At 34.7% G+C, this 14,102-nt stretch overlaps 2 protein-coding genes across 10 annotated transcripts in view; both read left to right on the forward strand.

The window, feature by feature from the left end:
• Positions 1-6,115, forward strand: part of otofa (otoferlin a) — a 74,234-nt gene extending 68,119 nt beyond the window's left edge. For 4 of the 9 annotated variants that reach the window (XM_051138730.1, XM_051138732.1, XM_051138735.1 and 1 more), the window contains one exon: positions 1,429-3,103. In XM_051138730.1, the coding sequence (XP_050994687.1) occupies positions 1,429-1,609 (181 nt within the window). In that variant the 3' untranslated portion in view covers positions 1,610-3,103. Of the gene's footprint in view, positions 1-1,428; positions 3,549-4,137 lie in introns of those variants that run through there. The other 5 variants (XM_051138729.1, XM_051138733.1, XM_051138734.1 and 2 more) reach the window with 2 other exon arrangements.
• A 1,429-nt stretch (positions 6,116-7,544) lies between these two features.
• pdia6 (protein disulfide isomerase family A, member 6) lies at positions 7,545-14,089 on the forward strand. The gene is made up of 13 exons (XM_051138591.1): positions 7,545-7,704; positions 8,155-8,299; positions 8,647-8,704; positions 10,086-10,212; positions 10,330-10,436; positions 10,521-10,657; positions 10,848-10,962; positions 11,105-11,245; positions 11,365-11,449; positions 12,609-12,681; positions 12,859-13,017; positions 13,169-13,265; positions 13,348-14,089. Exons 1-13 carry the CDS (start codon positions 7,689-7,691, stop codon positions 13,414-13,416), a joined length of 1,329 nt encoding a protein of 442 aa, XP_050994548.1. The 5' UTR covers positions 7,545-7,688; the 3' UTR covers positions 13,417-14,089.
• Positions 14,090-14,102: the final 13 nt, after the last annotated feature.

Here is a 14,102-nt window from a genome sequence, read left to right on the forward strand (position 1 = left end):
TAAGGAGTCATTAAACGAATTACTGTTTCCCCCGTTACAACGGTGTTACCGTTACTGACAATAAAATGCAGCGTTACTTGAATTTATTATAATATTATTCAAATTTTATTTTTCAGTTCATCTGCCTATCTGTATTTGACAAACCATAAACTCCAGTCACTTTGTCTCACACACATGCAAAGAAAGATACAGAGCATATATACCATGCAGAAATAACACGCTACATGTAAACAATATTCTTTGCTGTATTTTCCTGCCAAAATAACGCAGGTCCTTTGGAATTCTTCAGCTTTTAAGAACTGCCAGTTTCTCCGGTAGTAGGCGTACTGGTAATACGCAAAAACAGCAATCTCATTGGCTGGCGCTTACCTATTATCGCCCCTGTTTTAATTTCAGCAAATCAGTTTCAGCGAATGCAGACAATGTGATTAATATTCATGAACCCAGCAGCTAATTAATCCTTAGTGGGTTTTATATTGTTATTAGTAGTAGAATTAGTAGTAGATTTGTTATCTTTTCAGTATTATTTTTAGTTTTTCCCCCGTTTTTAATAGGAACACTAAATTACAATTACATTATCTTAAGCACCACCATCACTTTTAGTTCAGTCAATATGACAAATATGCATTCATACAGTACACGGTTATTATAAAGTTCTAATTTCTAAAGTGTAATGTTGAATTACCATAATGTCATATTACAGTGCTTGACTGACTGATGAGATTTAAAAAAAGACTGTGCCATTAAGCTTTATATATCTGGTGAGTAAACTCAAAATTTCAATAATTTAATTTAAATTTCATTCAACATAATTAATATTGGGGGCATCCAAGTTATTTGACATATTTGAACTTTTTTTTTTTTTAAAGTAACACAGTAGTTACTTTCCCTGGTAATTAGTTACTTTTATAATGATGTAACTCAGTTACTATTTGTGAGAAGTAACCAGTAACTATAACTATGAATAAAAATAATTTCTTGAGTGTGTAAAATTAAAATGTGTATAGAGTAACATTCTCTGACGTAAAGTTGCAATAACAAGAAATTAATTCACAATTACCCTTTTATTTTTTACTCTGAAGCAGAAACAGGTTTCCATAGTAGCCAGCATACATGAGTATTTTGGGTATACAGTCTAACTGATGAGGATGTGCTAATAATACAGCTATAGAAAGGAGACATAAAGAGTCTCATATAAATACTGTAGATAATTACAGGTATGGCACAAACACTGACGCGTAAAGTGGGCTTAAGTCAGAAGCATTCTCTAAAACGTCAGAATGCCCCTCTAAAACGGCTGCCTTCCCTTTCTAATACTCCCACTCTCCTTTTTCACATCCTTCCTTCCTCCTGTGACTGCCCTTTCCTCCGCCTACCCTTTCCTGTTCATTTCCTCCATTCCAACCCCCATTCCTGTTTTGGAAAAAGTCGTCCAGACACCAGTCTAATGTGGTTTATGAATCCTCTGAAGTCCATACGGTACTTCATTTGGCACAACTACCGCTGGCTGATCCTGAAGGCTCTGGCTCTGCTGCTCCTCCTCCTCCTCGTTGGGCTCTTCCTCTACTCTATTCCCGGATACCTGGTCAAGAAACTCCTAGGGGCGTGAGGGGAGATGGGAAGACCACTGGTAGCCCACTCTCACTGCCTCTGTTTTCTCTGCTTTCCGTCTCTCTGAGCCATTCACATTGTATTTCTGTCTTTTTGTTACTCGTATCATCTTTAAAGGGCCAACAACGTGGACCTGAGGGATTGTGGGTGATAAAGTGTTTTTCATTTTGTCATTCCTCTTTCATCCCATTTCTTATTTACGGCATATCTGTGTGTTGTGTTGTACTTGAGGTCTTTGTGGTTGTCATTTGCCTCTAGTTTTCTGTTTGGGCAAAGATTTGAATTATTAATTATGGATTTTATGAGATTTATAGTCGACTGTCTGCCACTATGCTTTCTGAGCTTACCTTTGTTGCCTGATGTGTCATTGTACTGCTCAAATTTACAGTATCATGCACATACGCGGTAGTCCTAGGCGAAGGTTTTTACCAGCTCTGTGGGAAAGTTCACACAAAAATGAAAAATTGTCATAATTTTCTCACCCTCATGTCGTTCCAAACTTGTATTACCTTTTCTTTCTTCTGTGAAACACAAGAGTGGTGAAAAGTGTCCATTTATCAATGAAAGTAAATAGGAATGTTGTTTGAACCCCATTTACTTTTACTGCATTGGCAAAAACATTCTCCAAACTAGATTCTTTTGTGTTCAGCAGAAGAAACAAAGTCATACAGGTTTGAAAAATCATTAACTTAACACACTAATAGCATAGTTCACCCAGAAATGAAAATTCTGTCATTACTTTCTCTCTAATTACTGTAAGACCTTTGTTTGTCTTCAGAACACAAATTAAGATATTTTTGATGAAATCCAAGTTCTTTCTGACCCTGTATAGACAGCAACACAACCGACACATTCAAGTCCCAAAAATGTAGTAAGAGAACCTTTAAAGTAATCCATGTGACATCAGTGGTTCAACCGTAATTTTATGGGGCTATGAGAATACTTTTTGTGCATAAAGAAAACAAAAATATCAACTTTATGCGGCAATTTCTTTTGGACATGGTAGTTGCATTGCTGTCTATGCAGGGTCAGAAAGCTTTTGGACTTCATTAAAAATATCTTAATTTGTGTTCTGAAGCTGAACGAAAGTCTTAAGCGTTTGGAACAACATAAGAGTGAGCAAGTAGTGACAGAATCTTCATTTTTGGGTATACTGACCCTTTAAGACATTTTCATTTTGAGTGAGCTATCTTTTTAAATGGATAATATGCTTTTAAGAGATTTTATAATTTTGCAGTCGTCTTACTAACCACTAACATTTATATTACCTCTCTTCCATCATCATCCATGCCTCCACCTTTCAACTCACCATCTCTTACCTGCAACCCCTTCACCACTTCCAATCACAGTCGGCCTGACACCACCTTCCTGTGGTTTTTGAGCCCGCTGAAGGCCATCCGCTACCTGATATGCAACCGCTACAAATGGCTCATCATCAAGATCGTCTTGGCTCTGCTGCTGCTGATCATGGTGGGCCTGTTTCTCTACAGCATGCCAGGCTATCTGGTCAAGAAGCTGCTTGGAGCCTAAAGAGAGGTCGAAAAGGTCAATTTAAGAGATTCTTAATTGACCTTTCCCTCTGAAGTGGCCCTTCTAATATTTGGTTACAGTTTGCAGCACATCTTAAGAGTTTACCGACCCTCATAGTTGCACTCTAAGCGTAACGTATCAAATATCTTGACTTTTTCAGTATCAATGTGCATGTCTAACCCCCAAAAAAGATCAACTAACTTATTTATCTTTCTGTTTGTACATTTCAAGAATAATTGGTTGTAGGGAGAAAAAGAAAGCAGTGAAGTGTCTATTTTTGGTACGGAATTGAATAAAGTGGACTAGCATTGTTAAAATGTTTATATGAGTGCATTGCTTTAGATTGTTGGGTTGGATTTTGTTGTTATTGTCTACGTGTGTATATGTCGCTGCTAAAAGCACAATAAGCATGCAAGTTTGTCTAAAGATAGATGAATTGTTCATCAGTAGCTACAGTCTGAAAAATATTATGATAGGGTTGCAGGCCTCATATATACAGTATGTAATTTGATTACACTTGCCTTGATGTTTGCACTTTCTGTCTATGACACAAATCTTCTGCACTCCAGTGAGACAATGTTGTTTATCCTTTTAAGAAACGCAGACACTAATAGGGGAATGATGTTTCATTTGACATTTCAAGTTTAAACAGCACAATAGAATGCTATTTCTGATATTTCCTACTGTTGTTTTTGCTTGCTGTGTACTTAGTATGTACTTGTTTGCTTGCTATTTAATGTTGCTCTGTTTAATGAATGGTAAATTTGACCATGGACCTGTTTGCACTGATTTTGGCTTGTTTATATAAAAAGAGTGTATTTTTAATTCTTGTTTACAAGTGTGCAATATGGATTGATTTATTTATTTTTGTCAGTATGAAGACTTAATAAAATGAACTCATTGAAATAAAACACTGAACATGTTTATTGTTTCTGTACTGTGGGTATGCAAGTGTGTGTGAGAGTTTACAGTATAACCCTGTTTTCTTTCACACAGTCGTCCGACTACCAGCTTGTCGTGGTTGTTGAGTCCAATACGGGTGACCTGCATAATGTGTTGGCGGCAGTATAAATTGGCAACAGTGGTGACACTGCTCATCATAAGTGGACTGATCTTTTTGGGCCTCCTGTTATTTTCCCTTCCTTCAGCTTTCACCCAGAAGATCTTCAATCTCTTCTAATCACCTGATGCTTGCACAATATACACAAAGCAGGTTATTGAAATGGATGGCATCACTTATAAGCATTGCTGATTAAATGCAATTTATTGCTGATTTAAGGCAAATGTGGCATCATTTGTCTGTTAAGAATACTGTTACATTTTGATCATTGACATTTGCCAGGCATGTACTGTATATGAAGAATTGTTATGGGATGGGTGTTTCCTCAGCTATAAGCTCTTTTGCCTGTTTCTGTTGCACTGTCATTGGTTTAATTATTTGTCTAATTAGAACCTAACAGTGTCTATACAGTTAAGGTCAAAAGTTTACATACACCTTGCAGAATCTGCAAAATGTGAATTATTTTACCAAAATAAGAGGGATCATAAAAAACGATATTATTTAGTACTGACCTGAATAAGAAAAGTTCACATAAAAGACATTTACATATAGAGAAAATTGTTAAATTTATAAAAAATTATCCCGTTCAAAAGTTTACATACGCTTGGTTCTTAATACTGTGTTATTACCTGAATGACCAACGGCTGTTTTTTTGTTTGTGAGTCCCTTGTTTGTCCTAAACAGTTAAACTGCCCGCTGTTCTTCAGAAAAATCCTCCAGGTCCCACAAATTCTTTGGTTTTTCAGCATTTTTGTGTATCAACAATGACCGTATGATTTTGAGATCCATCTTTTCACATTGAGGGCTACTAGGTTTATATGCAACTATTACAGAAGGTTCAAATACTCACTGATGCTTCAGAAGGAAAAGCGATGCATTAAAAGCCAGGGGTATAAGCTTTTGAACAGAATGAAGATACGTTTTTCTTATTTTGCCTAAATATATATATAGTTTTTCATTTAGTACTGCCCTTCAGAAGCTACAGAAGATACTTACATGTTTCCCAGAAAATTTACCCTGATCTTCAAATTCAAAAACTTAATTCATTGTGTTTCCTTCTGGAGCATCAGTGAGTTTGAACCTTCTGTAATAGCTGCATACGAGTCTCTTCGTTGTCCTCAGTGTGAAAAGGTGGATCTCAAAATCATACAGTCATTGTTGGAATGGCTTCAAATACACAAAAATGTTGAAAAACCAAAGAATTTGTGGGAGAGCTGTGGATCATTCAGGTAACAATACAGTATTAAGTGTATGTAAACTTTTGAATGGGGTCATTTTTATTCAAGTATTATTTTCTCTAGTGGACTATATGTAAATGTCTTTTATGTGAAATGTCTTATTCAGGTCAGTACTAAATAAAAAAATAACACGCATTTTGTATGATTTGCAGATTCTACAAGGTGTATGTACACTTTTGACCTCAACTGTACATGCATCACAGGAAAATTTATTTTAGTCATTTATTTCTGAAAGTCACAAAGATATCCACCACATCTCAACTTAGGCACAGTATTGTATGTGACAAGATTCTGTGGTACAACTGATGGAAGTTACACTTTACACATTTCAGTGGAAAAAAATGTTCGACCTCACTGCTAAAGCTAATTTCATAGTTTACATTTTATGTATCACAAAGTTATTTAATATTTTTATGCTATTTTTATGTAATTATAAAAAATTACAGCTTGATTGGAAATGTCACACAAAAAGGGATTTTTCCCTTGATTTTTCGTTGTTTCTTCATTATGTCTATTTTCACACATATGCTTGTTGTTCACACTGTTAAGAAAATCACATGAGAATTTGTGGTTAAGAGTTTCAACCTGTTGAACAGCTGCACAATCAGTACTGAAATTGTTTAGGTTTACTTCAGATAGCTTTAGTAGAATAACATGTTTTAATATTTCTATACTTCTAATTTGTGTTAGAATTTATCTTAAAGTAATTTCTTCCCTTTTATGTTAACGTTATAATATTGTGGCTGAAATTAAAATCTTACTTTAACCATGCAACTTGATTTGTATTTATTGCATACATCTTAATTTATACACTACCAGTCAAAAGTTTTTGAACAGTAAGATTTTTTTTTTGTTTTTTAAAGAAATCTCATCTGCTCACCAAGCCTGCATTTATTTGATCCAAAGTACTGCAAAAACAGTAAAACTGAAATATTGAAATTTGAAATGTTTTACTATTTAAAATAACTGTTTTCTATTTTAAAATATTTTAAAATGTAATTTATTCCTGTGTTTTCAAAACTGAATTGTTAGCATCATTATTCCAGTCACATGATCCTTAAATGATTCTAATATTAACATTTGCTGTTAAAAAAAAAACAAAACATTTATTTACTATTATTATTATTATTATGTTGAAAACAGCTGAGTAGAACTTTTTCAGGTTTCTTAGATAAATAGAAAGTTCGGAAGAACAGCATTTATCTGAAATAGAACACTTTTGAAAGACTATAAATGTCTTTTTTTTTTAACAATTTAAAGCATCCTTGCTAAATAAAAGTATTCATTTCTACAACCTATATATATATATATATATATATATGTATATACATTTTTCTATGTAAGTACTGGCACTTCTAATTGGGCTGAGGCTGGAATTTAGCGAGTTTGAAGTAAAAGTATTTGATGGACGTATAATTCACTGAGTATCATTATCTCATTTTTGACCGAGATGGCTTTTAGCTGGTTTTGCATCTGAACTCTTCATATATATATATATATATATATATATATATATATATATATATATGTACAGACAAGTTTTTAAGCTTTTTTTAAATATTGATAATACTAATAAAAATGTTATAAAATAAAATAAAATTCAGTTCAATAAAACTTCAATAAAACTAATAAAAAACAACTCAGCATATTAGAATGATTTCGGAAGGATCATGTGACACTTAGCTTTGATCACAAGGAAGAAATTACATAGAATTATGTAGTTTATAGAAAGCAGTTATTTTAAATATTAAAATATTTCACAATATTACTGCTTTAGCTGTATTTTGGATCAAATAAAGATAATTCTTTAAAAAACATTAAAAATCTTACTCTTCAAAAACTTTTGACTGGTAGTGTATAAATAATTTGTCTTTATCTTTCATTAAAATGGGTCACATGGACGCAGGACAATGGAAAATTAAATAGCAACGCTGTGTCATCATATATATTACGTTTGTTATAGTACATAATTACTTTATTACATTTCATAAAACAATTTTAGTACCTCCCAGCCACCGTACTATATGGAGGCGCAGAACTACACGTCGAGCCCCTATTGGCTGAGCTCGTCTCCGGGTGGAGGCGCGCCAATCAGCGCGGGCCACGGTACGACTGTGTTGTGTTGTTACGCTGCTGGTTGGAGACCGGCGGTCTGATGCAGTGAGTGAGGTGGAGAGTTCACGCGGCGCACACAGCACTGGACAGCCTGAACAACTGAACGAGATATTGGCTAGGCACAAAGAACAACCATGCGAGCGTTCCTAGGTAAGTTACAATGACAAAAAGGCGTGAACTCAGCTGTAGAGTGGCGTTTTGTCGAATCAAATGCGTGTGCAAGCAAACTGTAAGGTGTGGAGAGCCTAACTTTAGTTAACATGTAGAACTGAAGTGTGAAGGATACAGGTGGATATAATAAAATGAAAAAAGCAAAACATTTTGTAAAAATGTGAGGGTTTTAGAATCCTGTTTACATTGAATGCATAAATGTAACATTACAGTATAGTTAAACGTGCAGAGTGAGTCATGGTGGTGTTGGGCCTGTATATAACAGCAGAATTAATATCCATATTGCATAAAACTATTTGGAGACTAGTCACAGTTTGTATTGGGATTCTGCAATCATCCCTTGTACAGCATGTGCTTACAGTTTGTTATGAACCATATGCAAGGTTGTGCACCAGTACTGATGCTCCTTTATCATCTTTATGTTCTCAGGTGTGTTGGCTTGTTCTCTGACTGTACTCTCAGTCCACGGTCTCTACTCTGCCAGTGATGATGTGGTTGAACTCAACCCTTCCAACTTCAACAGGGAAGTCCTACAGAGTGACAGTCTCTGGCTGATCGAGTTTTATGCCCCCTGGTAAGTTGGAAGAGTGTGGTGGATCCCGGATATGTGTCACTCATAGAGATCTCTAGATCTGTAGTTACAGATCAGGTTACTGTCTGAAATGCTGGCGCTGAATCAGCCCAATCTGTTGCTTTCTAAACAGTATATACACTCTCTAATAAGTGAAAGTATATGTAGTTTACTTACTCTTCTCTAATGTTTAATGTGCTTTATTTGCATCATGTTTTACATGTCAGTAGTTTTAGTTTGCATATGATGCATAATACAGTCGTGAGCATCATTATTACACCTGTGTGGCTATGCATTTCATGATGTGTTTAGAAGTTTATGTGCAATATTTTTGTTTGTTTTGTTTTTAGGTGTGGTCACTGCAAGAATTTGGCTCCTGAATGGAAGAAAGCAGCCACAGCTTTAAAGGTAAATTCTAGATTTAAGATTACACAAATTAATTACACTTCAGCAATTGATATTAGAGTTGACAGGCTAGAACTGGTGCTTATTAAGAACCGGTTCAGTCTACTGGCACAGAATGATTCATTGAACCATTGAAATTAATACTTTTATTCTGAAAGGATGTATGAAATTGATCAAAAGTGACAGTAAATACTTTTATAATGTTACAAGAGATCTCTGTTTTAAAGAAATGTTTTTTAAACTTCTATTTATTGCATCACAAAAAATTGCATCAGTTTCCACAAAAATATTATGTGGCACAACTGACAATTCTAAGCAGTGTTTCTTTAGAACCAAATTAGCATATTATATTGATTTCTAAAGGATCTTCTGACATTGGAGTAATGGCTGCCGAAAATGTACAAAATAAATTACATTTTAAAATATGATAATTTAGAAAAGTACATTGTTATAATGTATTTAATTGGTATAATATTTTTTTAGTTTTTCCTGTCATTTTAGTCAAATAAATGCAGTCTGAGTGGGCATTGTGATTTGTTTCAAAATGATTTTTTTAATTACACTACCAGACAAAAGTTTTTGAACAGTTAGAGTTTTAATGTTTGTTTTTTTTAAAAGAAGTGTCTCCTGCCAACCAAGCCTGCATTTATTTGATTCAACGTACAGCAAAAACTGTACAATTTTGAAATATTGTTACTATTTAAAATAGCTGTTTTCTATTTGAATATATTTTAAAATGTAATTTATTCCTGTGATTTCAAAGCTGAATTTTTAGTGTAATTACTCCAGTCACAATTACTCAAGTCTTTAGAAATCATTCTAATATTCTGATATGCTGCTCAAAAAAATGTATTATTAAATATTATGTTGAAAATAGCTGAGTAGAACTGTTTTAAATATTGATAATAATAATAATAATAATAATAATAATGTTTCTTGAACTTGTAAATCAGCATATTAGAAAGATTTCTGAAGGATCATGTGACACTGAAGACTGGAGTAATGAGGCTGAAAATTTAGCTTTGATCACAGGAATAAATTACATTTTAAAATGTATTCAAATAAAATCTAGATCAAATAAATTAAAATTTGTCAGCATTTTGACAACTTTGCTGTATTTTAGTTGAAAAACTTTTGACTTTATGAGTTATTGTGATTAATTATTATTTATTATTTATTTTAATTACTTAAAAGTGCTGTGTGTTGTTAAGGAGTGATGCCTGTTCAATGGAATATGTGTCTAAATGGGAATTTGTCATTAATTTTTCTGAATATTTCTAAATATTTAATAAGTGGCCTGCCTCACTGCATAATTGGATGAATCTAAAAGTAAAAAAAGGATTAAATATTATTGAATGTTGATGCCATGTGTGTTGTGTTAAAGGGCATTGTGAAGGTGGGCGCTGTGGACGCAGACCAGCACAACTCCCTGGGAGGCCAGTATGGAGTCCGCGGCTTCCCAACTATCAAGATCTTCGGAGCCAACAAAAACAAACCAGAGGACTACCAAGGTTCAGTTCTGCATCTTCTTAAAAAATCTTGGCATGCACACAAAAAGTTTTATGGTCATCTGAAAATCTGTTGCTCCTCCCTAAGTGAAGTTTATTCTCTCTCTCCTTCTGTGTTAGGCGGCCGTAGCAGTCAGGCCATCGTAGACGCAGCTCTGAATGCTCTCCGCTCCCTGGTCAAAGACAGACTTGGTGGAAAGACTGGAGGCTCAGACCATGGCAGACAGGTATTGAAGCCCACCATGATGACTTTTTGTTGCTATATTGTTATGTTTGCCTTTCGATTGACTTTTGGGTTGTGTTATGATCAGAGTGGAGGTGGAGGCGGTGCCGGCAATAAGAAAGATGTGGTGGAGCTGACCGATGATAACTTTGACCGTACCGTGCTGGACAGTGATGATGTCTGGTTGGTGGAGTTCTTTGCCCCCTGGTGTGGACACTGCAAAAAGTATGTTTCTGTTGCATCATAAGACCTGTCTATCATTCCACTAAAATAGTACCTGACATGCTGTGCTATAAATTATTGAAGCGCTGAATCCATGTTTTGAATTATTTACTTGGATACAAAGACAATGAAATTCCTCTGCTGGCTGGGGTTTCCTCTGTTGACTTTTTTTTTTTTTTTTTAATGTTTCCAGTCTTGAGCCAGAATGGACGGCAGCCGCCACAGAAATCAAAGATCAGACAAAGGGTAAAGTGAAACTGGGAGCTGTGGATGCTACTGTTCACCAGGGGTTGGCAAGCCGCTATGGGGTACGTCTGATATTGTCTCTAGTTTCATTTTAGATCCTAGTGATGTCCCAACAAACAATATTAATCAATTTTGAGCAGTGAACCTTTTTTTTTTGCATCTAATTGCATCTGTTTCTGTCATTTCTCCTTTTGTTATTGGTAGATTCGAGGATTCCCCACCATCAAGATCTTCCGTAAAGGAGAGGAGCCAGAGGACTATCAGGGAGGACGTACCCGATCTGACATTGTTGCACGTGCAATGGATCTCTACTCTGACAACATTCCCCCTCCAGAGCTTCAAGAGGTGAGTCTGTTTTTAATAAGATGAAAATGGTTTAACTAGTGTTTTATTTAGCTAGTGAACATTAATTGTAACCTGTTTAAAAGTTTGGTTTATATTCATGTTAATTTAATTTCCTTTAGATTTTGAATGAAGATGTTTTAAAGAAGACCTGTGAGGACTATCAGCTGTGTATCATATCTGTGCTACCTCATATTCTAGATACAGGTACGTTGCAATGGCTCATTTATGTCTTTTAAGAATTAAAATATGAACATGAGAATCCTCTTAAACTCATGCAGTCATCCAATATACTGGAACCACATTGGTTATCATTTAATTTGATAGATTTTTATTTTATATATTGGTCAGTATCGGAAATTTAATTATGCATGCTCATTTACTAATTTATATAGTCTGTATCTAATATTCACTTAAAGGTAGTTTAAAAGACTAATAACTAATAACTGTTAAATATGCAGTATTATGCTGTAATGCCTCATTTCACCTGTTGCATTTAGAGTGATTGATTTTATTTTTATTTTTTAAAATGGTACATAATTTCAGTACCAGCCATATCAGGCATGGTCAGCCATAAAAAAAATAAAAAATTATATAAATTGTATTTGTAAAAATGTATTATGTAATTGTTTTTTTTTATTATATAAATTGTATCGTATTGTATTTATTATATATAAAATTCTATAAAATATATTGTTTTTTTCTTTTAATACTATAAAATAAAAAAAAAAAAGTGTTAAATATTCATAATTGCAGTCGTCATTAAAAGCGATCAATTTAAAACCTATTGTTTACGATACAAATGTATTAGTAACATGATGCATTTAAATAGTACTACTATTATATTTTTAATATGGTGTATTGTCTTTTTCGTTTTTGCATATTCTCAAGTATTAGTAATTTTTTTTTTTTTTTTTTTTTTTTTTTTTTTATTATATTTTATGGTGTGGTTTGGTTATTTAGCTTTAATTTTTAATTTTACTGTGCTTTAATTTATTTTTAATTTAGTTTTCGTAATTGTAGTACTGTTAAGTTGCCAACATTTGATTATCCATCTATCATTCTATCTATCTGTAATTTTGTTAATATAAGTTAAAACGTTACAAACAAAAAACGAGTTTTGTTATGTGCCTTAGATTTATTTATTTGTATTTTACTGTGTGGCTTGGTCATTTAGCTTTAATTTTTAATTTAACTTAGGCTTAATTGATTTTTATCTTAAATTTATTTTTTTTATTTTTTTATTTTAATTTTTTTCCCAAAAATATTTTTACTAATATTCTTTTTAATAGATTTAGTTGACAGTAAAAACACTGTTCATTTACAAAAATTAAGCTCAATCTCTGTATTTTCTTCATGCTTGCAGGTGCATCTGGAAGAAACTCTTACCTGGAGGTGATGAGGACAATGGCAGAAAAATACAAGAAGAAGATGTGGGGGTCAGTGATTTGTACAAGTTGAGATCAGCCTGCCCATAAATAACACCAGTACATGTCACTGCTTGTGTGCCAGAGATGAGACTTTTGGGAATAGAGAGTGGGATACAGTCACACACATCACGCTCTTCCTTCCCTCCCTCCCTCCCTCCCTCTCTCTCTCTCGCTCTCTCTCTACAGTTGGTTGTGGACTGAAGCAGGGGCACAGATGGAGCTGGAGTCGTCCCTCGGGATCGGTGGATTTGGCTATCCCGCCATGGCAGCCATTAATGCTCGCAAGATGAAGTTCGCTCTGCTCAAGGGTTCATTCAGTGAAACGGGCATCCACGAATTCCTCAGGTAACAGAAGGCTGGAGTTTATGTTTCTGGGAAACAAGTTACGTCACAGAGACTGTTAGCATACAGTAAATTGTAGGTGTTGTTTATAAGGGCCCTTCTAACTGTCAGCCTGTTTTATGTTGTTAAACTATTAATGTCTTTATTTATGCAGGGAACTTTCTGTTGGCCGTGGCTCCACCGCTACAGTGGGAGGCGGAGCTTTGCCTAAGATCAACACTGTGGAACCTTGGGATGGGAAAGATGGAGTGGTGAGTACAGAAAACACAGTGAGGGTGGATGAATGTCATCCTTGCTTGTTCTCATCAAACCCCTTTTTTGGCCTTTCTTCAGTTGCCCATGGAGGATGACATTGACCTGAGCGATGTGGATCTGGATGAGCTAGAGAAGGATGAGCTATGAGCCTGGTCTAAACTACTCTAGACCCCAAATGATGCCCATGTCTTCTCTCCCATGGATGAGGGGATGCTTGGGACACAAACTTCCTTAAGACTTCTGAAAAATACAAATAAAACAAATGGTTGTGCAGCTTTTTAAAAGAAAACATCTCCACGTTAGCTGAAAAATGAGGCTTTTCGGTACATCGTGATTGAGCTACGCTCTGCCTCAAGTTCCTTCACTTTTTGATTTAGTGGCTGATTGGAGTTTTCAATCAGCTTGATGAAGCAGAATGTGACTCGCTGATTATCAAACACTTGTTTCCAGTAAGCAGATGTCACACAGAGGCTTTCATTGACTAGATTAAATTGGATTTTACTGGTCTTTCTGATAAACTTGAGGTTATTAAATCTGCCTTTCTGTAATTTCAGCAACTCCGTTGACTGGAGTTGCAAGATGCCTAAAGTTGTTTCCATTTTCACCCTTTTTTCCCCCTCTGATGTGACTTTATTTTTGGGTTATTGTTTTAAAATTGTGTTACTGAAACGAATGTCATCCAAACTGTATCCCAGTTTGCCCATTTGTCTAATGTGCTGAACCGGTTGTAATGTGGGCGTCGTGTAGATTTTTCTTACACAGCACTGTTTTGACAGAAAACAAAACGTTTTTGTTATGAAAATAAAACAAAAATAATTAATTGACTAGCTTAT

Source organism: Labeo rohita, chromosome 20, assembly GCF_022985175.1.
Source record: "Labeo rohita strain BAU-BD-2019 chromosome 20, IGBB_LRoh.1.0, whole genome shotgun sequence".
In the NCBI taxonomy this organism is placed as follows: Eukaryota; Metazoa; Chordata; class Actinopteri; order Cypriniformes; family Cyprinidae; genus Labeo; species Labeo rohita.

Bases quoted from the DNA above. Each gene is read 5' to 3' on its own strand.
- pdia6 (XM_051138591.1), top strand. The intron at 8,705-10,085 runs GTAAATTCTAGA...GTTGTGTTAAAG, and splicing joins AAGCAGCCACAGCTTTAAAG to GGCATTGTGAAGGTGGGCGC. The intron at 12,682-12,858 runs GTCAGTGATTTG...CTCTCTCTACAG, and splicing joins TACAAGAAGAAGATGTGGGG to TTGGTTGTGGACTGAAGCAG.